General features: G+C 34.5%; 1 protein-coding gene across 2 annotated transcripts in view; it reads left to right on the top strand.

Moving 5' to 3' along the window:
• Positions 1-25,163, top strand: part of SKAP2 (src kinase associated phosphoprotein 2) — a 184,064-nt gene that overhangs the window by 103,225 nt on the left and 55,676 nt on the right. For both annotated transcript variants that reach the window (XM_081285685.1, XM_081285686.1), the window contains exons 5-9: positions 1,737-1,814; positions 2,870-2,953; positions 18,572-18,696; positions 19,573-19,636; positions 19,990-20,127. In XM_081285685.1, coding sequence (XP_081141811.1) covers positions 1,737-1,814; positions 2,870-2,953; positions 18,572-18,696; positions 19,573-19,636; positions 19,990-20,127 — 489 coding nt within the window. The remainder of the gene's footprint in view (positions 1-1,736; positions 1,815-2,869; positions 2,954-18,571; positions 18,697-19,572; positions 19,637-19,989; positions 20,128-25,163) is intronic.

Here is a 25,163-nt window from a genome sequence, read left to right on the forward strand (position 1 = left end):
TAAATGATGTGAGAATTCATTTTTAAAAATCTTGTAGTAAAAAAATAAAATCTTGTAGCAAATTTCCAATTTCTTGCAGCCATCAGAAGGTAGTAAGTATTTATATGTTTATGGTGCTACACAACTCAAATGGACTCAAATGGTTCTTCTGAGGAATAAATATAAAATATTTAAGGGGAATACTACTGATGTACTTTTGAAAATTTTCATATAGCTGTTAAGCAAATTCTGAATATTGGACAAGTAGCAATAATTTCAGTTAAAAATGTCTTGCTTCCCTCCTCCCCAGGAATGAAAGTAAATATTTTTGCATTAGAAATATGAATTTAAAATCAGAATAAGTATTGCCTATGATATGAAATATTATTATGATTTATCAGGTAGAAATTTAATTAACATTTTTCTTAAAGCAAAACACTCAAGTTATGTATATATTCACCTGAGCAAAATCTAACATCCCTCTCTTTCTTCTCTTTCCCCATTCTTCTCCCTTCTTTTTTTTTAAACTTGAAAGCTATGCTAAAAGTTATAATTTGAGTTTTCTTAAGATTTGGAAATTATTTATTCTGAATGTAAAGAACATGTAACTCCTCAGGGAACTAAATCAGACCACTATCATCACTATCACTATACTGTTTTGTGCTTACTGAGTGAAATTAATCCATCAGGGAACTGAAATTAGTGATTTAACTTTAAGGTTTATTTCTTCAGGAAATGTGTCTATAATTTTATACCCACAGTACCATAATTCCTGGGATATTTTTTAAAAGCTGATAAAATTTTGTGATGAATTTATTTATAATAAGCTTCCTACCAAACACATTTCTATCATATGCTATATTAAAACTTATTCTATTGGATGTATTCCATAGAAACTTTAATTAAATTGGTGGTTTTCAATTGTTAGAATTCTAGTAAAATGCTGGGTATAACTATTATATTTCTAATGAAGTTTATAAAAATGGTGGATCCTTGTGAAACTATTGAGTTACCTATCACCCATCACCATAAATTCACAAATTTGTAATTTGACTTAACTCTAGGTTTAATCTTTAGATTTTTTATAGGGACCCAATATTTGTTTTTGATTGTTTCGTCAGATAAATCTAGTTTTTAGACTGTTTTCCCTAGAAAAACCTAAAGAATACTCATTTACTTGAATGTCTGTGAGATTATCTGCAAATACAATCACGGAGAAAGAATATTTGATAGGGCTCAGAGAAACAAATTTTAGCATTTAATTTTGAGAAAAATAATTTTATGTTTACTTGGTAGGAATAAGGATATGCAAGTAACAGTCAAAATGCATTGAAATTCTTGAAGAGTTAATCTATAGAAATGTAAAGAATTATATGATTTTTAAAAATTTCTGACCTTTCTTTCAGGGATTTATTGCATTTATCCATTAATAATTTTTAAGTCCTGTCCTTATAGAAATATAAATAGAAAAATATCACCCTCTCAAGATCATTCAGTTGTAGAACATTTCTGTATTTGGGGACTATAATATATTAAGACATAGGAGGGAAGAACATTTTTTTTTTTTTTTTTTTTTTTGCTCTTGAGATTTATAGGAAAAGAGGGACTAGTCTATGGAATGGACCTGAAACAAGACTAATGGGAATTTAAACAATTTCAATAATTAAAAGTACACTGAATCTAATGAGGTCTGGCACTTGGTTTTTCTAAAATGCATTATCCACCTCAATTTTGTTTTTCTTCTTCACTTTCCACAGGAAACCAGTTTCTTCCAATTGCAGCACAGGACCTTCCTTTCATCCTGAAGGCTGGCTACCTTGAAAAACGCAGAAAAGGTAGGCTGTAAGAGTATAATGAAAAATCTAAAAATGGTTTCCTCCTTAGATAAAATATAAAGAGAGAATACTGCAGTATATATGCAGTATACATGTGTAGCCAGTATGCTCTTTAAGTAGAAGAGTTTAGGACCATAAGAAAATCTGGATGACATATCCAAACCATAAAATAATATAACTTTTAGCTTTAAATCATTTTAAATAACAAAACATTAGGTCAGGTTTTTAGTTGTCAGCCTGAGCTGTTTATGAATTATTCAGGCCCTCTTTCCCATCCTCTAGGAAAGCTGTGGGCCATCACTGTTCCCAAGGACGGGATTTCTCACTGTTAATCATCCTGTTGAGCAGCATTCTGTCCTGCACCCAACCTGGCACACACCAGGACTGGTTCAGATCAAGCCTGGCATCTTGTCTTGCCACTGTTTTTATTCATTTCGGTGTTCCTCTCCATTGGCCATAATAATTGGGAGTTGACCAGATGGTCTCATTCTTTCAACACCAAAGTTTAATGGAAACGAAATATGGAGGTGGTGTTATGATATGGGAAGTGAAGGGCAGAAAGTCTCTTCATTACTGTTCTGCTTATCTCTCGGGTAATCCCTTTGGGCTCTTTTGTTTATATTCTGTTTGCTTTTCTGGGCTTTCTTAGTTGAATTTTAAAGCTGAACGATTTAATAGAAATAATCTAGGTCAGCTCCTCCTACCATCCTTTTTATAACAGATTAGAAACCAAAATCCAGATGAATCAATTATCTCAAGGCTACACATAGGACACCTTTCTGAAACTCTCTCTGTCAGGGAAGTTTGGTTACCAGGCAGTTGATCACAAGAGTGGCAAGCACCATCTCTGCTTTACTTTATTCCTTTTAGCTTTATTGGGATTTTTTTTTTTTGTCTCTTGGAATAGAGGATACATACTAATTAGTCATAGAATTTTAGAGCTAAAAGCAACCATAGAAGTTATATTAACTAATTTTTCCTTTTACTAGGAGATGGCCTTATATTTGTATGGCATGTGTGTTATCTAAACTATTTTTTCTCCCCTTTTATTGCAGATCACAGCTTTTTGGGATTTGAATGGCAGAAACGGTGGTGTGCTCTCAGCAAAACAGTGTTCTATTATTATGGAAGTGATAAAGGTAGGTTAGGGTTCAGTTGTAACAACTTCTATTGCTTGAGGTTTGGGCACCATTTTACTGTCCCCTTACCTTAACTTTTGGGTACAGGATAAACTGAAGATAAATGGAGAAAACACAACAAAGAATTTTTAATAATTATAGTCTAAGAGTAATTTATGATTCTATTTCATTATTTGACAAATGCTATGAATTCCAGATTGCCCTAAAAGTTAACTCAATTGTGTTTCTTTTTTTAAAAAGTATTTTTTAATTGTCAATGGACCTTTATTTTTATTTATTTATAGGCAGTGCTGAAAATCAAACCCAGTGCCTCACACATGCTAGGCAAGCACTCTTATCACTGAGTTATAACCCCAGCCCCAGTTGTGTTTCTCAAATTAGGAAAGAGAGTAAATAACTTTCATCCATGTCCTTTCACCTTCAGAAATATTTATCATCCAGGCAACAGTTGTAGAATTTCTGGAAAAACAAAGACCATACAGGTGGTAAAATTATAAAGGCAGGAAAAGAAAATAAAGGAAAAATTCAGATGAAATTAAATGTGCACAACACCTGTCTGGGCTCCCCTTACAGATGGAAATAACAATAGCAAACATGTACACAGGGTTTACTATATTCTGGATCCTGTGTAAGCATTTTAGCTGCCTAAGCATGGCAGCTATATTAATTTGATTGACTTACAACAACTATATGAGGTAGGTACTATTACTAGCCTCATTTATTTTACTGTTAGGAAAACTGAGGATAGATAGGTTAAGTTTTGTTCTAGGTCACATAACTGGTAAATGGCAGATATAGAATTTGTCTACAACCTAGGTAGTATGGTCAGAGTTCAGGTTCTTAACCACTGTTGTTAACCACTGTATTAATTTACAAATAGTAGGATGCATTTTGTAACTTCATTTGTTGATTAATAAGCCTTTTAGTCATAGTTCATATTGTTTGTTTCTTATTTGAATAAACATAGGCATAAAATAATGAAATTTAAAGAATGTAAATTCTTGGTTTTGCTTTTTTTCCTAGGGAAAGCAGGTCAGAAATTGAATATTATAAAGTAAGGGTCACATAGATATTCACTTCTAGAAGGGGCATTTTTAAGAAGAAAAAGGCATAAAGTCCCAGAATCACTAAATGTATTTTTTTCATGAAATTGTTACTTATAAGTATTATTTGGAAATTCATGTTTTATTTGATATTATTTGTGGTTTTTAAGGATCTCCCCTTCTTATTAAAACATGCAGACGAGACTATTGTATTTCAGATAGTTTTGAAATACTTATATAATACTAGAAGTTGGTCTCATCTTTTGGCTAATGGAATTAATGAATTAAGCACCTATGGCCAGCTTGTATTCCATCAGTAATCTATAATATGCTCAGATAATGGCATCAGTGAAGTGTAAACCATAAACAACCATAAACAAATAAGCTTTTTTTATAAGTAGGTGGTTTTATCAGAAAACTTAAAGCACAAGTTAAGTTATGATTGTCATAGTTTATAAGTTTGTGTTACTATTATAGAAGTATGATTTTTGTACAATATTGTGAATTTAGATCAAGGTCACCTTTCCACACACCCCGCCCCCCAAAAAAATCCTCCTTTTCACAAGTCTTGGAGAGAGGTTTCAAATCCTGTGTCTTTGGTTAAATTCGGCTTCTCATTTCTAATTTCTTTAAGAATCAATGAGTAGTACTGTCAGTGTTTCCACCATTTCAAACTGGTATATACCTATATTTAGGTCCAGTTCAGTAAGAACCTTCCTTGAACTCTTGGAGTATTTATATTTACTTCAAAGGCTGAAGTTCTATAAAGAAATTCTAATTAGAATTTTTTGGATATTATTTAAATTCTCAGTCCTGTTCTTACTTGTTGAGACCTCCTGAGTCAGTGACATTCTTAGTAATTTGCATTTTAACTACTTTGTGATTCATTTAGTCTCCTCAACCAATTATGATTTTTTTAAAATTATCATTTTATGCAAATCAAAGCCATACAAAAATTTCATCTCACTCCAGTCAGAATGGCTATGATCAAGAATACAAACAATAATAAATGCTGGCGAAGTTGTACATTGTTGGTGGGACTGCAGATTAGTATAACCATTCTGGAAAGCAGTATGGGGATTCCTCAAAAAACAAGGTATGGAACCACCATACCAGCTATCCCCACCCTTGATATTTTCCCCAAAGATCTAAAATCAGAATACTATAGCAATGTTGATATAGCCATCTCAATATTTACTGCAGCAAAATTCACAATAGCTAAATTATGGAATCAACCCAGATGCCAGTCAGTAGATGAATGGATTAAGAAACTGGGGCATATATATAAACAGTGGAGTTCTACTCAGCCTTAAAAAGAATGTCATTATGGTATTTGTGGGTAAGTGGAGAATATCATGCTGAATGAGATAAGCCAAACTCAAAAACTCAAAGGTCGAATGATTTCCTTCATATGGGGAAGCTAGAATAAAATAAAGGAAAAGGAAGGGAAGGGTTGAATAATATAAGAATAAAGGGAGGATCAGTAATGTCAAAGAAGGAGATAGAGAGGCACAGTGGATGGATGGGGAAGAGGAGGCAATGCAGAATGAATTCCTAAAACATCAAGTTATGTGCATATATAAATAAACTACAGAGGACTTCACCTTTATACATAGGTTAAAAAAAAACAACCATCAAATATAAATAAATAAATGAGCGAAAAGAAGTCAGTGGAGTAGAGGAAAGAATAAGGGGAAGGGGAGGGAGGATAGGAAGGAAAAGGAGGAGGAATAAGAAGGCAGATCATGAACTGAAAGTGAATTCCATGACTATGTGAGTTTATTCAGGTGAATCCAACTACTGTGTATAACTATAAAACTCTAAAAAACTTAGCATTTTACCATTCTTTTTTTCATGTTACTATTTGAATATCTGGCTTCTATTTCCTCAAATTCTTCCTGTCAGTTACTATAAAGCATCCTGTTTCAAGTGTGATTTCAGTCTGTTTCTTGTGGTTCTTTTCTCCTTTGGCTGCTTCCTTTGGAATTCCAAATTAGTTCCTCTCCTTTAGGCTCTTTGGAAAATATTGGCCTCTAAACATTTTTAATTTGCTTTTTTGCCATGATCCCGATTTCTTTCCTTTATATTATTTTCTTTCCAGGAAATGTGTCAAATATTTTTATCTTCTTTTGTGAAATAAGGTGGCTAGTTGATTGATTGTATGTCCTCCTCTGTGAAGTGTTTGTTCATGTCCTTAGCCCATTTGTTGATTGGGTTATTTGTTTTCTTATTGTCTAATTTTTTGAGTTCTTTGTATACTCTGGATATTAGGGCTCTATCTGAAGTGTGAGGTGTAAAAATTTGTTCCCAGGATGTAGGCTCCCTATTTACCTCTCTTATTGTTTCTCTTGCTGAGAAAAAACTTTTCAGTTTAAGAAAGTCCCATTTGTTGATTCTTGTTATTAACTCTTGTGCTATGGGTGTCCTATTAAGGAATTTTGAGCCCGACCCCACAATATGTAGATCGGAGCCAACTTTTTCTTCTATCAGACGGAGAGTCTCTGATTTGATATCTAGCTCCTTGATCCACTTTGAGTTGACTTTTGTGTATGGCGAGAGGAGGGGATTCAGTTTCATTTTGTTGCATATGGATTTCCAGTTTTCCCAACACCATTTGTTGAAGATGCTATCCTTTCTCCATTGCATGTTTTTAGCTCCTTTATCAAATATAAGATAGTTGTAGCTTTGTGGATTAGTCTCTGTGTCCTCTATTCTGTACTATTGGTCCACCCGCCTGTTCTGGTACCAGTACCATGCTGTTTTTATTACTATTGCTCTGTAATATAGTTTGAAATGTGGTATCGCTATACCACCTGATTCACACTTCCTGCTTAGAATTGTTTTTGCTATTCTGGGTCTTTTATTTTTCCATATGAATTTCACGATTGCTTTATCTATTTCTACAAGAAATGCCATTGGGATTTTGATTGGCATTGCATTAAACCTATAGAGAACTTTTGGTAATATTGCCATTTTGATGATGTTAGTTCTGCCTATCCATGAACAAGGTATATTTTTCCATCTTCTAAGATCCTCTTTTATTTCTCTCTTTAGGGTTCTGTAGTTTTCATTGTATAGGTCTTTCACCTCTTTTGTTAGGTTGATTCCCAAGTATTTTATTTTTTTTGAGGATATTGTGAATGGAGTGTTTTTCCTCATTTCCGTTTCAGAAGTTTTGTCGCTGATATACAGAAATGCCTTTGATTTATGTGTGTTGATTTTATATCCTGCCACTTTGCTGAATTCATTTATTAGTTCTAGTAGTTTTATTGTAGACCCTTTTGGGTCTTCTAGGTATAGAATCATGTCATCTGCAAATAGTGATAATTTAAGTTCTTCTTTTCCTATTTTTATGCCTTTAATTTCTTTCGTCTGTCTAATTGCTGGGAATGGAACCACCATTTGACCCAGCTATTGCCCTTCTCGAACTATTTCCTGAAGACCTTAAAAGAGCACACTACAGGGATACTGCCACATCGATGTTCATAGCATCACAATTCACAATTGCTAGACTGTGGAATCAACCCAGATGCCCTTCAATAGATGAATGGATAAAAAAATGTGGCATTTATACACCATGGAGTATTACTCAGCACTAAAAAATTACAAAATCACGGAATTTGCAGGGAAATGGATGGCACTAGAGCAGATTATGCTTAGTGAAGCTAGCCAATCCCTAAAAAACAAATACCAAATATCTTCTTTGATATAATGAGAGCAACTAAGAACAGAACAGGGAGGAAGAGCAGGAAGAAAAGATTAACATTAAACAGAGACTTGAGGTGGGAGGGAAAGGGAGAAAAAAAGGGAAATCACATGGAAATGGAGGGAGACCCTCATTGTTATACAAAATTACATATAAGAGGTTATGAGGGGAATGGGATAACAAACATGGAGGGAAATGAATTACAGTAGATGGGGTAGAGAGAGAAGATGGGAGGGGAGGGGAGGGGGGATAGTAGAGGATAGGAAAGGTAGCAGAATACAACAGTCACTAATATGGCAATATGTAAAAATGTGATGTGTAACCGATGTGATTCTGCAATCTGTATTTGGGGTAAAAATGGGAGTTCATAACCCACTTGATTCTAATGTATGAAATATGATATGTCAAGAGCTTTGTAATGTTGTGAACAACCAATAAAAAAAAATAAAAGAAAAAAAAATAAGGTGGCTAATTTGTACAGCTCTGTTTTGTTGTGTGAAGCATTTACCTAAATAGCAAGAGCTATTTAGATATATAAGAACTGTAATCCTCCCACTAAGTAGAATTTAGATAAATGGATTATAGAGGCACAGAAGGAGTTGATACTACTTACTAGGTTAAACTGTACTTTGTTACTGCTTGACAGATATACAGCTCACATTTTCTGCCTTATTGTGTGTGCCCAAAACATATTGACCTATCAAGATAGTAATGGCTTAGAAAGAGTAGTTCCATCCTCTAGGGTATATAATGCACTTACCTTTGTACCCGTAAATATTGTCTGTATTTATTATTCATAGCCATTTGGGGCCCTTAAGTAACAAATATATATAGTACATATTTTATTACTTTATGAAATCACATCCATCCTCTCATCTCTTTCTTTTTCCTGTGATTGTAGATCCTAGATATTCAGATTTCCATTCATTCATTCACTTACTCATGAATTCATATTTTTATTTGGTAAACATTTGTGGAACACTCAATAGATAAAAGGCACTGGGTTGAGGGAGTCTAAAGATCCTTAGAGGTGCTCACAATTATGCTTTTTTGGGTATAAGGGAGAAGAAGTAAAAATGTTATGGGATCAGAGGTGGGAACTGGGCAGCTAGACATAATTTCAGTGCAGTGCGGTTTAGGAAATAACTAAAATATCTTTGGATTTCAAAGAAGTGAGAGATAACTGTCCAGGAGAGTTATGGAAGAATTGCTGGTGAAGAACACATTGTGTTTGGCCTTAAATGATGAATAGGAGCTTGCTGGGTAAATGATATGCTTAGAATATATGTTTCCCTCCAAAATTAACACGTTGGAACCAAACGTACAAGGAGATAGTATTAAGAGATGGGACTTTTAGGAGATGACTAGGCCACAAGGACTTTACCCATGTACATGAGGTAAATCCCTTTATAAAAAAGGGTCTTTCGTCCTTCTGCTTTGTCATGGCTCAATGTTTGTCCCCTCTGGAGGATGCAGCAACAAAGTGCCATCTTAAAGTAGAGAGCAGTCCTCACTGTATGATGATCCTGCTGGTGCCTTGATCTTGAACTTCCCAGAATTTTGAGAAATAAATTTCTGTTGTTCACCAGTTACCTAGTTGTGGGTGTTATAGGAGCACAGATGGACCAAGATAAGGAAGAGAGGGGCACAACATACCAGGCAAGAGAACAGTAGAAGTTCTGGGTTTTGAAAGGCCATGAATAGGATCATTGTTAGGACAAGGCTGGTGGTGTGTGGAGTGAGTGAGGAGAGGGGCCAGGTAATGCTAAGCAAGTTAATTATATCAGATTGGTAAGAGCCTGTTGAGAATAGGACTTTCCTAAAGTTTTTGAGTATGGCCTTTAAGCAGAGGGCTATATAGCCAGATTTGGTTTTTAAAAATTAATCATGATAGTATTGTGGAGGATGTATTAGAATGGGAAAAGATGAGATCAACAGGACTATTTAGGAGGACATTTAATTAGTCTAAGCAAGAGAGGTTAACACAGGACTGTTGAGAAGCAGAGATTTAATGCAGATCTCTCTGGCTCTAAAGCTTTGCTTTCTCTACAACTTTGTGATTGTTATCAACCACTCCAAGGTGCTCATAAATGATGGGCAAGTTAGGAATCTGTTACTTTTTTTCTTTTTCTGTTTACCTTTCATATGATCTTGAATGACCATTATGATATTAACCTTTTCTCTTTTCACTTAAGGAGGGTTGGGATTGGCAGTTCATAGTACCCACCTCTTTTTAGGACATATGCTGCCCTCTCAATTAAAGAATATCTCAGCATCATCCAGTAAATTGCAGCTACAAGAAGCCTTGGTCCTACCAAGTCATTCTAAATGTATAACAAAGGTTATTTATTATATCTTGTGGCTGTAATTTTTCATTATAATATATCTCCTACATATAGTAAAAGTCAGTAGAAAATTGGGCATAAAACAGATAATGTAATGTAACAAAACTTTCAGAACTTGGCAGAGAACTTAAATTTTTCACTGAAATTGACCGTCTGCTCTCTCACTTTCTTTACAACTTCACCATTGATGGGAATAAAGAGAACATATCTTTTAAGTTTGAAAATTATTTCTGGGTTAGGGCATCAATATTTTATAACTATATCCTGATGATATATATGAAATATGTAAGTGGATTCTGATATTTTTATGATTTATATTGCAATTTTGTTTTCATTTGATATGTGAAGAATAATCTTTATCCCTTAAGAACTAGGAATCATTAATTCTGCTTTATCAAAAATCATTGCAATTTTATAGACTTTTGGGTCTTTGATATGCAAATATTATCTTACTTTATTGCAATAAACCTTAAATAAAACATATGCCTTTATCTTCTGTCTTGGTAGCTAGAAGACCTTGTAACGAAAGAGAAGTTGAAAGGAAAATTGATATCTACTTATGTAAATATTCAGATGTTGCTTTACTATATGGGTGCATAGATAGATGAGCATACTTAGATAGACACTTAGCTATAGCAACATCCATACCTGTAGGTATTCTTTGAGTGTCTGTGTGTCAGATGCCATTATTGCAAAGCACTGTAATACCTTGGCTCAGAGGAGCGGGCACAGAGGACCCATTAAGCAGTGGGATTCGTGGGGGCCAGCTCACTGGAATAGTGGGTGAGTGAGGACTGCCGAGCTGCAGAAGGTGAAGTCAAATTGTGAAGAGTTGACATGCCCTTGTCAGGAGTTTAGGCTTTCCTGTCTGAGGGACAGTTAATGTTTCTAAGCGCTGAAAGTAAACAACAGATGGCATGACAAGCTCTAATTGGATGTTGGAAAGGCCACATCAGCAGACAGGGGAAGGTTTGGAGAAGGTGAGGCTGGAGGCATGATGCATTCTGAAGTTGAAGTGACTGAGAATGCGTGGAGGCAGAGGCTGTGCGACCTTGAGTGTACATGGAGCTGCTGCTCATCTTGAGCCACTCTTATGTTGTGAGAATCACAGCAGCAGCATTCACTCTGTAGGAGGCTCTAAGAAGATAACATCTATAGGACAGTAAAATATTCTGTGTGTAGTGGTTTTCTTAACAGTACTTTTTGTTGTGGTAGTCTTAAAAACCATACCATAATTATTATCTGAATTTTAATTTTTGAGGAAAATGGTAGATATTTTTTTTAAAAGTAGAAATAAAGTCTTTAACTTCTCTTCCTGCAATACTGCCTGTAAATTACTTATTCTTTATTCACAACTACTTCATACTATCTTTTTTTAAGTCAAATTAATGCCTATGGTTGAAAATGTGTGGCTATATAATACCCCATAAATCTGAACAATTTTTATGTCTTTATATATCAGTTAAAATAATTTAATTAAAAATAAAATGAATGTTTAAGTAGTTAAAAAGAAAATGTGTGGCTATGTTAGCTTTCCATTACTATAACAAAATACCTGAGACAGTCAGCTTATAAAGGGGAAATGTTCACTTTGGCTCACAGTTTTGGACTTTTCAGTCTATGGTCTATTGACCCATTGCTTTTGGACCTTCAAGGCAAGTACATCATGGTAGGAGCTTGGTGCAGGGGAAGCTATCTATCATCTCATGATGGCTGAAAAGCCAGGAAAGAAGAGTTGGCTGGGGTGCTAATCTCCCATTCAAGGGCATAATTCCAATGACCTAACTTCCTTCCACTAGGCCAGACCTCCTAGAGGTTCCACCACCTCCATAGCCTTCAACAAGCCTCTTTTGGGGGACATTTCAGATCCAAAATATAATAGCGACTGTATACAAAAATCACTAGATAGTTATGCTTGCAATGTACTCTTATTCTAAAGCAAGAAAAAGGTTTTGAAATACCTGCCATCAAACCATATTATCCAAATATTTAATTTTAGCTAAAATCTTTCTTTTGGACCCACAAATGTATTGTCACTCATAGCTAATTAACAAATATATAGATAGCTCATAATATTTTTCATTTAGTAATCTGGTATCTCCTCACAGTTAAACTCAAAGCACCAAAAAGTATATTTCAAGCATTAGCACTTGTATTTCTGTGGTCTGAACAAACAAAAGGAAAATGTTCATTTATCTTTAAATGAGGTCCTACCACTACTTGTGTCAGTTGAGACAATGTTTAGTGAAAGGACTTAGTGTCAAGGGACATCTTTTCCTCTTCCCTCCTAATCAGTTTTCATACCTACAAGTATAATATGAATTGTTCACTGAGGGAAAAGACCTTCTTAAATAAAAGTATCAGATATTCTCAGACATGACTGAACAGTGCATGGCTTTCTGTTTACTAGCCATTGTGCCAAGTTAGTGTCTTGAAACCAACAGCAGAAACCAACTTGATGCATAAGACTAAACTGTTAGGAGAGTATCACCCTTTTGGCAGAATTGATGGGAAAGCGAACAACCATGCCAGAAAGTAAGCGAGAACCAAGAGGAGCAAGGTGTCAGAATTTCAGCCCAGTCCCTGCAGAGTCTGGTTGGAACACACTGCTGGCCTTGGCCTTGCTGTAACAGGACATGTGATGTTGCACTGTTAACTGCCACTAGTTGGCAAGTATCTTTGCCACCAGAATGGATTCCGAATGTTCTTGATTGGTTTGTTACTCTCTTTAGTTTGAGGTTCCAGGCTGGAGCATCTGCTTGCTGAGCTGGAACAGAGAAGATCTGCCACTCTCCCGCTACTGTGGCAGGAATCTAGGCCCCATACCCAATAATCTCAGGACAAAAACAGGAAAGATTGGGTGCTAGGGAGTCCCAGTTGATAAATACATATGACTTATAAGGGTCATAAAGATTTAGAATTATTTAATTAGTTGATGTATTTAAAATGAAATGAGAGTGGTTGTTCTAAGCATATCTTCTAAGGGCCAATGAAGAAGGGAAAAAGCAAGTATATTTGTAAGAAAAAATAGCACTAATTGGATTTTGGTAGGTGGCAGTGGGTATTTGGGGGAGCATAGGGGAACCTGGTGAAGGAAAGGGGGAAATAAAAAATGGTACTCAGTTTTCCTGTTTGGGGGCTTGAGTTAAAGGAAGTATTCATTATTGAGATGGAAACTACAAGAAATATCATAGGAATTGGGGATCACAAGTGTTGGGAATGGAGATATGATCTTCCTTTTGAGTGTGTTCTGTTCATTGCATCTGAAGGACATTCAGAAGAGGAAACATATAGCTCATAGATGAAGTTTTGGATATATAGTCTTGAAACTGTACTAAATATAGAGAATTATGAGTCACAGCCATGTTGATAGGAATTTAATCCTCAGAACTAAATGTGATTGCCCAGGGAGCTCTGTAAAGTGAGAAAAGAGCAGGATTTAGAACATAACCCATCATGGCTGTTTAAGAAACAGGAAAAGGTAGAGGAGCCCATGAAGGAAGCTGAGAAAGTTTGACCCAAGTTATAGGAAGAAATGTAAGATAATACTTATTTTCTTTATGGTGACTTCATAAATCATGTATTCTGTCTAAGACAGTGTTTTTTCACATCTTAGTATCAAAATCACCTGGAATGCTTGCTAAAATTTGGTTTCTTGTATCCACTCTTAGAGATTCCTGTATAGCAAGTGCAGAGTGGTAGCCCTTTCTGCATTTTTAGCAGGCATTCAAAATAAGTGATTTCTTGAAATATACTTTGGGAAACACCTCTCTAGAAAACCATGTGAAATGGTTAGTATCATAGTTGCTTAGAGTCCTAGTTTTTACCACTTAACCATTTGTGTGACTATAAGTTGGTTAAGTTAAGGTTTGTTTTCCCATCAGTGTTTGGGATATAATATATACCTTCTGTCACAAGGCACATATGAGATGTATTATATTAAGATCCTGACATATGAAAGGAGCTTGGTAAATGTGTGTTGTCTTTTTGGAAGCTTAAAAAATCCAGAATGCAGTTGTAAACCTAAAAGACAGTGGACAAGTAGAAGGAAATCTTTTGTCAATAGCCTCGTGTATTATGTTTTGGAGGAGATTGGAGCCAACTGGTTTTACCTTGGAACATACTGAATTAGAATTATGTAAAATTAAGTTACTGACGTAATGGATTTCATTCTAGTTTCTCCTGGCAGCCTCCAGCTCTGTAGACATTGAGCTTGAGCAAAAGGATAGAGGCAAGGTTGAAATGTGAAGTACAAGCCAAGGAAAATTTAATAGGGGGGCCAACAGCTCAAACATCTGGCAGACATCAGTGTGTTATAGCATACTATAAAAACTAATACTCAAAATGATACTGCTAGATTGTCAAGGAAACATTCAATTACATTTAAAACACATTTTTTGAGAAGCTAAGGAAGTATATATTTTAGAAAGACTTCCATCACAATGACTAAAACTTTTAAAAGTTTTGGCACTTAAGGGAATAAGCTTCTGCTGTGTGTGAAGTTCACTAAGATAAATTATTTTATTAGTATTTCACAGTTATAGGTAAATGAACCTAGATACCTTCTTTCCTATTCAGTTGGCATTTAACTGGTTTTAACAATCTGTGTCAAATCAACAGATGTTCTTGAAACAATCTCAGAAAATCCCTTGGAACTAACCTGTATATATAAATTTTTGTGGATAATCATATAATGTTGAAGTTTTCTCTGCCCAGAAGTGAAGCTGATGTGAGGGAGAAGAGCAGGTCTTATTATAGCCATGTCTCCCATTTTATGCCTTGAACTTCTTGTACCATGTTGACTAATGGGAAATATGGCTACTTTATTTTTTTTATTTTTATTTTTTCACATTTGCACACTGTATGCTTTTTTCATAGTTTTATTGGTGCAATATAATTATACATAATGGTGGGATTTTTTGCTTTGTATTCATACATGCATATGCTATAACAGTATAATTTGGCCAATCTCATTCCCCAGTACTTCCCCTTTCACTCCCTTCCTGCCTCTTTCTTCTACTCTACTGATCTCCCTTTTATTTTAATGAGATTCCCTCCCCCATTTTTCTTGTCCTTTTTCCTCTCTACCTTACACATATGAGAAAAAACATAGGACCCTTGACTCTCTAAGCTACTTTATGATTATGCTTTTACAAATCTATTGAGGAAGAGTTAGGAATTTCCTTCTGTTTAACCTTTCTGGTCCCACACCCTACCCCACTTGGCTGTTCATATGATTCTTTATCCCCAATCAAGCAAGTAGGCTTAAGTATTAGTTTCTTTTTTATTACTTTCACTTGGTTAAACAACATCATCTTTAGTTCTGCAGACTTGGGTCTGTCTTTGGCAGAATGAAGTTTTCTTCTGTTACGTCTGATTATTGGCACTGTTTTGTTACTCATCTTCCAGAACACTCTTTTTCTTTATGTTGTATTTTTGTCAGTCCTCTATGTCTATCGTATTACCTTTTCTCCCTATCCTCTTTTACTTGTTTTCCTATAGGCTAAGTGAGCTTTTCAAGGTATACATGATCTGGTTTTCAGCAATGTCAATTTTACTTTTTATCACTCCACTTCTAATACATCATTTATTTATCTACTGCATTTTCCAATTCCTTTATATAGTTTTTCCCTTGCTTTGCTGACTTCACTTCAATCTCTACCTGTCTCAGCCCTTTTTGTTTATGTTATGTCACTTCATCTTTTATCTCTTTTGTAACTTGTATGTGAATTTTTTCTTTTATAAAAGATGTAAAGCAAGTGAGGGGAGGGATAGGGCTGTGGGGATGGGAAGGACAGTAGAATGAGACAGACATTATTACCTTATATACATGTGTGATTACACTACTGGAGTGACTCTGCACCATGCACAGCCAGAGGAATGAGAATTGTGCTCCATTTGTGTACAGTATGTCAAAATGCATTGTACTGTAAAATAAAAAACAAACAAAAAACCCAAAAAGAAACAAACATGTTAAACAATGGCTAAAGTTTACTTTGATTCTCCTACTTTATTTATAATTTCTACATCTCAAAATCTTACATTTTTTTGTATTATATCTTTCTGACACCTGTCTGCTAGTTTGTTTTTCTTCTTTTACCTATCCTGGGACAATGGCCTATCTGAATAATATGTAATGTTTATAATAAATAGCATTCATGGTCTCTCTCTGGTTCTCCTCTTAGACTTTAATGGAAGATCTGCTGCATGGCCCTATAATGTGTTCCTGGGAATTTTGTATAAGGTGTATCTGCTAGTATAAATCAGGGTCACCTGATTTTATTGCTTCCTAAAAAATCTAGTGCAGGAAGGTCTCCTGTTCCCCGTGGCTTTTCTAAACTCAGTCTTTGTAGAACCAGCTTTACGTATCCAAATGTAGACTACCACTCCTTATGCATTTCCACTTTCATGTGTTACACTGATAAGAATTTTAGACCTAAAGTAGAGGAAAAAAGCACAGGCTTTAGATCAGATGGGCCTAGCAACTGAAGAGATTGAACCTTTGTGTGGCAGAGGGGAGAGTGACTTGCTCCATATCTGCTCCTTGAAAACACTTTTTCTTGGTGGAGTGGGGTGGGGTGGGGTGGGTGGGCATAAAGGAATCTTTCAAAATTGTCCTGGATGGTTTTGATATATTACCTCAGATTATTTTCATTTTTGTAATGGAAATTAAATTTCTTTTGCAGTCTAGTGGATCATTGACTATTTGTTGAGGGAGGGAGGGAGGGGGAGAGAGAGAGAGAGAGAGAGAGAGAGAGAGAGAGAGTGTGTGTGTGTGTGTGTGTGTGTGTCTATTTCAGTGGGAAGGTAAAAAATGTCTGATAAAGTGTTATAATGCTACCTGGCTTGTTTAAAGTGCTTACTATAAATTTGTTGAATGAGAGAATGAATGCTTTAGTTAGTTTTTAAAAGAGAATTTTAGAACCAACCATTCTTAACAATTTATTATTTTAATATTTTCCCCTCAATGTTTCTCTGGTTAAATATTTTGCAGAGTAGACTTTGGGCATACTGGATCCATAAAATATTCTGTTAAAAAGGGTTCCATAGATGAATGATTTTTGGAAATGGTGCATACTAAACATTTTTCTTAGAAATTCAGTCAGTATGTAAATCTACTAAAGATCCCAATTGGACATGTTGATCTAATCTGAACTCACCCCCCACAAAACTTTTTAACTTTGTTTAATTCAGCAAAAATCTCCCCAAACTTTCCTGATCATAGAAACATATCAATACCTCAGAAAATGCACTTCAAGAAATGCTATAATTTAAAAGTATAGTTTGTGAACTTCAAAGAGTTAATTGTAGACAAACTTCAAATTTTTGAATTGAATTTTTTAGACTTTCAGATATATAAATTATGACTAAATACAATTAGATTGTCCAGATTTAAGTCAAGAATTTCTAAATCATATTTCTTTTTATTCAACAGTTTGAATATGATAGGCTCTTCATGATCTTTTAAAATATGTTACTTCAGGAATTAAATTAGTTTATTTAAGGAAAGGAGATACACACACACACACACACACACACACACACACACACACACATATATATATATTTCCATCCTTGATGCACTGAGCTGAGAGACCCCTTTATCCCATGTTATGAGATCATTCTCTATTTTCTCAGAGCCTAGTTCAATAGACAGTTTGTCCCCTACTCATATTTTGAGTACCATGTGTTAATCTGAGAAATAACCTAGAACTATACAGCTTTTCTATCAAAATGGTATAACCAAGTAAGGTAGGAAAGCTAATTTTATTCTCATTTTTAGAGTACTAAACTCTTTGTTGCATTTCTATTTTGTCTTTAAAATAATATCTGAACAAAGTTCCAGCCATCTTTTCTTCCAATATTTATCATTAGATTAAATTGTGCTTCTACTAGTTTAGCATTGACTGGTTAATAAATCTCAATTTTTGTTATGACTTATAAACTTTTCCACCCTTCTCCAGCCAACTATTTTGTTTTCACATTATAGCTTTTTTTGTAATTAGTTTTGTTTTGCTTTGCATTTAAAATTTAGAGCTACATTTGTACCAAGTTTTGTTTTTTAAGAAAATATATTTTGTTTTGATGATGATGGTGGGAAGGGGTTGGTAACAGGAGGTAATGGTTAATGAAACCCAGAAAGTTTCAACTAGACAAGTTTTCCATTGACTTTCTAAATCTGAAAGAGCCAGAGTCGGTAGTGGGTTTGTCTAGCAAGTTCTAAGTTCTAGTTTTTATATATTCCCTATATACAAGGGTCTTATATCCACACTTCATGAACAAGACCACAATCCCTGGTTCCCATAGATATCCTTTTTAGATGCAACTGTCTCCAGTATATCTGTATTTTAGAATTAAAAATGATATGTAGAAATGTTATTTAAGCATTACATTACTAAAACAATATGACCAAAATTGCTCTTTTCTAAGAATTGACAAAGAAAATCTACATAAAAGAAAATTGACTAAACATTTATATTTGCTGTAGTAAGTGAAATTCTAACTGTGGTTTTATCTTCAACAGACAAACAACAGAAAGGTGAATTTGCAATAGATGGCTATGATGTCAGAATGAATAACACCCTTAGGAAGGATGCAAAGAAAGATTGCTGCTTTGAAATCTCTGCTCCTGATAAACGGATCTATCAGGTTGGAGTTTTTATGTTGCCTTGAAATTAAGTTGATAAGATGTTCTGGTTTCATTTATAGAGACATTAACAGTTTGTTAAAACAGCACTCACTGACATGTTAGTAATAATACAAAAAATACTGGTTTTTGTACATTGGACATTCATATAAGAGAAAATACATTTTTAAAAAATTCAGATTACTTCAAGTGATATCTTCTTGAAAAGGATGAAGTGAATATATAATTTATCAATTGCTTTACATGTAGCATTTTATATCTATTTTAATAGAGCTCCATGATTTCCTAAAAGAATTACATAGCAGAAAGAGTGAAATTATCAAAGGAAAAATATTAGAGTGGTAATGCATATTGTATTGCTTAGGGGTGTGGGAGAAAATGAAGATAAAGACACGTATCAGCTCTGCAATTCAAGAGCTATCAGCTAGGCATCAATATGGAATGTATGTTTAATAAGTTTTAAATATCTGAGATTGCAGTTGAAAGCCAGTTAATTAAGTTGTCAGGTAGTGTGTTGGAATCTGACAAGAACATTTTTAAGAAAACTATACCCAGCAGTCTAAAGAAATTCATGGGTGTCTTCTAATTGTCAAGGGCAAATTTTGTTCATCAGTTCTGTCTTTGACATTGATGAAGAGAAGCAGCTTTTTTTCCTGCACAGCTGCCAGCTGCTGATCAGAGTTTCAAATCCATCATCCTCTGCTTCAATTACGTAAATTTGTCAAAATTAACTGTACATTATAAGAAGCATCCTTGCAAGAAAAGTACCACTAGACATGAAAAGAATTACTAATGGTCTTAAAGAAATGATAAGAATGCGACATACTTTTCATTTCTGCGGTGGTGATTTGTGTTCTTATTGTTTGTTCTTTTATTAGTTTACAGCAGCTTCTCCCAAAGATGCTGAGGAATGGGTACAGCAGCTGAAATTTGTATTACAAGGTAAGAGCATCAATTGAACATGTAATCCTGGTCTTAAAATACTAAAAAACTGAGTAGTTTTGGTTTTCATATGCAAAAGCTTATTGACTTCAATGAGAATGATAAAGGGAACATGACTGGTTTAATATATAGACTATTTGCTTTAGATATATAAAAGCATCTTTTCCATAAGTGCCAGTTGGCAACTTTAAAATCACATATGTACAAAATGATCAATTGAAAAATGTTTTAAATGAAGAAGAGTATGCATAAAATATTACTGTCACTTTTTAGGATTGTGTTTATTTAGGAAATTTAATTTATAAAGCCTCTTTTGCATCCCTTTAAAATTTGCTTCGTGAAACATTTTTTAGATATGGAATCTGATATTATTCCTGAGGACTATGATGAAAAAGGAGAATTATATGATGACGTTGAGCATGCTCTACCAATCAGCAACCCACCAACAAGTGGGCAACCAATAGACGATGAAATTTATGAGGAACTTCCAGGTATTTATTATCTGGTGATTCATTTAAGATATTTGGGCTCTTTTTGCACATGCGTGTGTGTGTATGTGTGTGTGTGTGTGTGTGTGTGTGTGTGTGTGTAATTTGTCATCAAGTTGACACTTGAGTAGAAAATGGTGAGCTATTAGGAACAAGGACAAAGAAAATCTTCAAAACCTTATTTTACATAAAGGGTTCTGCTTGAGGTATTTCAAGCGAGTGGATGTTCGATTACAAAAAGTGAATGGAACATTAAAATGAAGCAGATACAGTCCTAATCTCTTGGGACTTTTGGCTCATTAGCATTGTTTATGCTACATAATTTTTTAATTAAAAAATTGACTTGCCTTACAGTTTTTTCCACCGACTCACACATCATTTTTTATTTATACATCTTGGAACTTCCATTAACCAGAAGTTCCATGCACACCCCATATGTCGTCAACTTCTGCCTCTTCTTCCTCCTTGCTGTTGTGTGCTCCATTGTTTTGGAGGAATGCTGATGAGCTATAAACACAGGCCTTTTGAGTCTTCTTTACTGATATTTTAGCATCAATATGAAATGAAAGGTTTCTTACTGTAAATTCTCAGGCCTGGTGTAGTTAGTGTTCAGATGCCTCAGTATCTGTTGCGTGACACAGAATGACCTATTGGCTAATCCACTTACGATTTTGAGAATCAACCAAAACAGAAAAGATAGGCATCTGAAATTTAGGATTATTAGGATATAACAACATTTGGGGAATTTATTAGCATTAACCCTCTAAGTTGAAATGCCTTTTTCTGACCATTGAAAAGTCAGTAGTAGAGAAGAAAAAGGGATCATAAGCAAAAGGTGAGATTTAACTAATATCTCATGTAGAGAAGCTATTTTTCTCTTGACTAGAACAATTGAATGACATGATATACACCTTTTAAATTGATTTGAAAATTACTTAAGATGTTCTGAATTAACGTACAAGTGGCATTGCAACACAGTCAGTAAAATCCTAATAACAAGATCATGGACTTTAGAGTAAAAAAATTTAAATTCTGGGCTGTATCATTTATTGGTTCAATGATCTTATAAGTTAATTTCTTCATCTATAAAATGGGGATAATATCATTGGGAGGCGTAAGTGTAATTTAGCACAGTGCTTGAATATTTCTATATTTGGTGGAGCTTTTCATTATAGCTCTCCCTTTCTGGTCATCCTAAGGAAATGACATCTGCCATGGCATCAGTTACCTTATGTAGCAAAGAATATTCTTTGGCTGTTTATATTTAGTCACACAATTTCATTAATAGTTATTTTAGTCTTCAAAATATTTGAGAGAACTCATGAGATAGGTAAAATGGAAGAGTATAGTACTTTCGAACATGATATTACTGTCATATACATTCCATCCCTTTAAAGCCTATGGTCACTGTTATAATTATTGAATTAACTGTAAAATTCTATGATTCTTCAACTTGACTATTCTCTCCCTACTACCTGAAGAAAAAAAATCCATCAAGAATAAAGATCAACTATTCATAGTTTTTTTTTTTCCTAAAGACCTAGGAAGATCTCTAAGTAGCTTGAAATATAAAACTATGAAACATCTTCTCTAACAACAGCTGTTCTTTCTCATTCTTTTTTGGCCTAAGGCCACATAATTGTTGGAAATAACTGGTTACTCTAAGTAGTGTTACTTCTTGCTGTGGTACTGGGGGAAATTTAAGCTGCTCTGGGATTTCTTTGCCCCTGGCTGGGATCCCCAGTTGCTGTACAAAGTGATTGAGCTTGATAGAGCCTGCAACTGTGCCCCTGGGAAGGGAGCTCTTGGAGGCAGCTGTGGAATGCCTGGTGCTTGTTTCTTCCCCAGTGTAACCCAGAGCCACTTCAACATCTGCACAATTCAGCGAGTTTGTCAAGCCTGAGCCAGCCGCTACAGAGGGGATTTTTTTGTAGGGAAGCCCCTAAAGTTATTTCACAGTTAAGAGTTTTTGTTTATTTAAGTATCTACAACTAGGAAAGTAACTTTTTTTAATTAAAAAAATTCTTTCAGGATAAGAATTGAACTTACTGCTTTCATTTCTGTGAAGTTTTAATTTAATTTTGAGGCAAAGGTGATAAGAACTGTAAAAATAGAAAAGCATGGAGCCCATGGACAAACTGTTGATATTTTTCCAGTTCTGTACAAAGATCTATGTGTCTGTGAAGTCTCACTAGTTCAGTTCCCAGAATTAAATACTACTACCATTTCAACACAATTTTCTGTCAATTTCATATTATTGAAAACTTATCCTCTTAGTTGAAAGACGAGGCCTACAGATGTATTGGAAGAAAAATCTAAGCAGTCAACATGCTACTTTAAATGATAAAGCTCTTTTTCTGGGAAAGTCAAATCTTACTTTAATAAGTATATTTTTAAAAAAATGAAGTAAACCTTCAGTGTTTAAGTCTCAAGAGTAAGAAGAAGAAAACATTGTTTAAAAAATTGTATTGCAAAATATCCCTTGAAAAATGTCTATAATTCCATGGGAGTGTAAATAGTTTCATTGTAATTGTTTTTCAGTTAGAATATTCTAACTTTATTACAGCACCTTCACTTTAATTTCTTGTTCATTAATTTTTAACTAACTTCATAAAAGAATAAAAATAAATTCTGGATTTCTTTGTGCTTAGGGAATTTATATATATGGCAGAAGGGTTGAGGAAATGGTATTTCTGGGGAGTGGTGAAGGTATTTGGCTTTTCTTCAAAGACCCCAATGCTTTGGCATCTTTTAGGTTTTAGTACTTATTAGCATAAGTCAATTGGGTTTGTATATATTGTGATATCACTATATTTTTGATTGCACAGCTAATATATTGGTGTGTGTTAAATTATTTTGTAACACAGTAATGAGTTCATTTGGCTTAGTATTTCACAATTTATTGCTCATTTTTTCATCAAAACTATAGACAAGCATTTTTGTCTGATTTTTAATTCTGAAAATGGGAAGAAATACTTGGGAAATTGTTACAGAAATCAGTCCAGCTTGTTCTTCTAGTGACTGTGTCACTGGATTTCCCCCGCCCCCTGCCACCACTACAACACATACACTTTAATGGCAGGTAATTGTGTAGAAACACCACCAACAAAAAGATTTTTCTAGATAGAGGTGGAATAGAATCATCCTGGTAACAAGAGTAGTAACCACCCATTAGCCTATTAAATCTACAGTTTTCAGGGGAATTGCACTTGAAATGTCTTCTGGCACAGTGGGCTGGAGGAGAGAGGGCAGCAGAAAGCAGGAAGACAAATTTCTATTCCATTAACCTATTTTTTTAAGTGTGAATTCATTTTTTTATTGCAATGACAGATTGAACTATCTGAGCTAGAAAAGAATGTTTTTATCCTTTGGTTATTCAATTACACTTAAATATATTCAGTCCAGTCATATGTATCTAAAATGGAATAAAAAGTAAAATGCAGCTATAGCTTTTTTTCAATGAAACTATTATATGTACATGAAAAATAATAGTGTTTGGGTAACTTAAATTTGAAGTAATTTCCAGCAGGTGGGCACAAATGCAAATTTAATCAGAATGGTTACAAAGCCTCAAAATATATTTTAGCTTTATTTTCCTCCTGAATAATTATCATTCACATTACCAAGTAGATGTCAAGGTAATAGGCATCTGGTATCCGGTATTAACATTGTTATGATAGTGGGTTCTAACTTCACCAGTTTTTCTCATTCCTTTTTTGGGATACAATGGAAATTGTCAGTTAACCTTCACAGAAACACATATATTCAACATTTTAATATTGTTAATACAGGTATCCTGCCAGCATTTTTTCTCAAACAATGGTACTGAATTATAGTTATTATGGTGATATTGTATCCAGATATGGATAAAGTATGGTAAGTATGGTAAATATTTTTTCCCAAATGTATAACTAGTTTGGAGTAAAACTTTTGGATAGTTTCAGTTCCAAACTCTGCTGAGGGTTATCTGAAGTTATTTTAAAAATAGGGAAAATATTCATAACCTAAGGGTCAATGCATGCATATACTATGTTTATATTTTTATCTTTGCCGAATGTAGCTGTGTTTTTAGTGTTATTTATGTTACCTATTTCAGAATATGATTTTGCTTGTCACATAGCTTTTCTCTACTTTGCCACTGGCATGGCAAACAAAATTCTTTTCATTACAAGAGATGATATTAATACATTCTAAAACTCAAAAAAACCTGTATGCATGAAAAATACATATTTCCATTGGTAGAGAGATAAAATGACCCATTTTGCAAGCTGTAGTCCTTACCCAGGGAAGATTTTGGCTCCCAGGATACATTTGACAATGTTTGAAGACATTTTTGATAGTTCCAACTAGGGTATGTTTGTGTGTGCTTGCACCTGCGTTATAAACATCTAGTGGATAGAGGCCAGGGATGCAGCTATAATAAACAAAGAATTATCTGACCCAAAATGTCAGTAGGGCTGAGGTTGTGAAACTTTTTGTTTATTGCATTTTAATCCATATATCTTGAGTTATACAGATTCATAACCCAAGCTCCAGATAAGAGTTTATTCATTTTATGGATATAATGTAGGTTTTCTTACATACTTAAAACAAAGTTTACATAGAATGTTTCTAGGTCATAAAAGAGCAGCTGGACCTACCTGTCACCATTTCCTTCAGGACAGTGTTGAAGTTCTGTCTGTCTTAGGGAAGTGAGAAAAATCCAAGGTGGCCACAAAGGCAAACAAAAAGAAAAGTAGGGAAGCATTTTCTCTATTCTTACAAGCTACTGTCTGTGAAGGATGAAAACAACTTTCTTTCTTTGGTTTGTTTGTTTATTTATTTATTTATTTTGACATGGTAGGTGTTTGGATACTTGGTGTATACTATTAGGATAGGGTTGATTTTTTGAGGCTGACGGGGAAAGACCCACGTGTGGACAAAGGACTGGACCTTAACTAAAGGGAATCAGGCCAGGTGTGGTGGCACTCGTCTGTAATCCCAGTGCCTAGGGAGGCTGTGGCAGGAGGATCTCGAGTTCAAAGCCAGCCTCAGCAAAA

Source organism: Spermophilus citellus, assembly GCF_964194105.1.
Source record: "Spermophilus citellus genome assembly, chromosome: 3".
Classification (NCBI taxonomy): domain Eukaryota; kingdom Metazoa; phylum Chordata; class Mammalia; order Rodentia; family Sciuridae; genus Spermophilus; species Spermophilus citellus.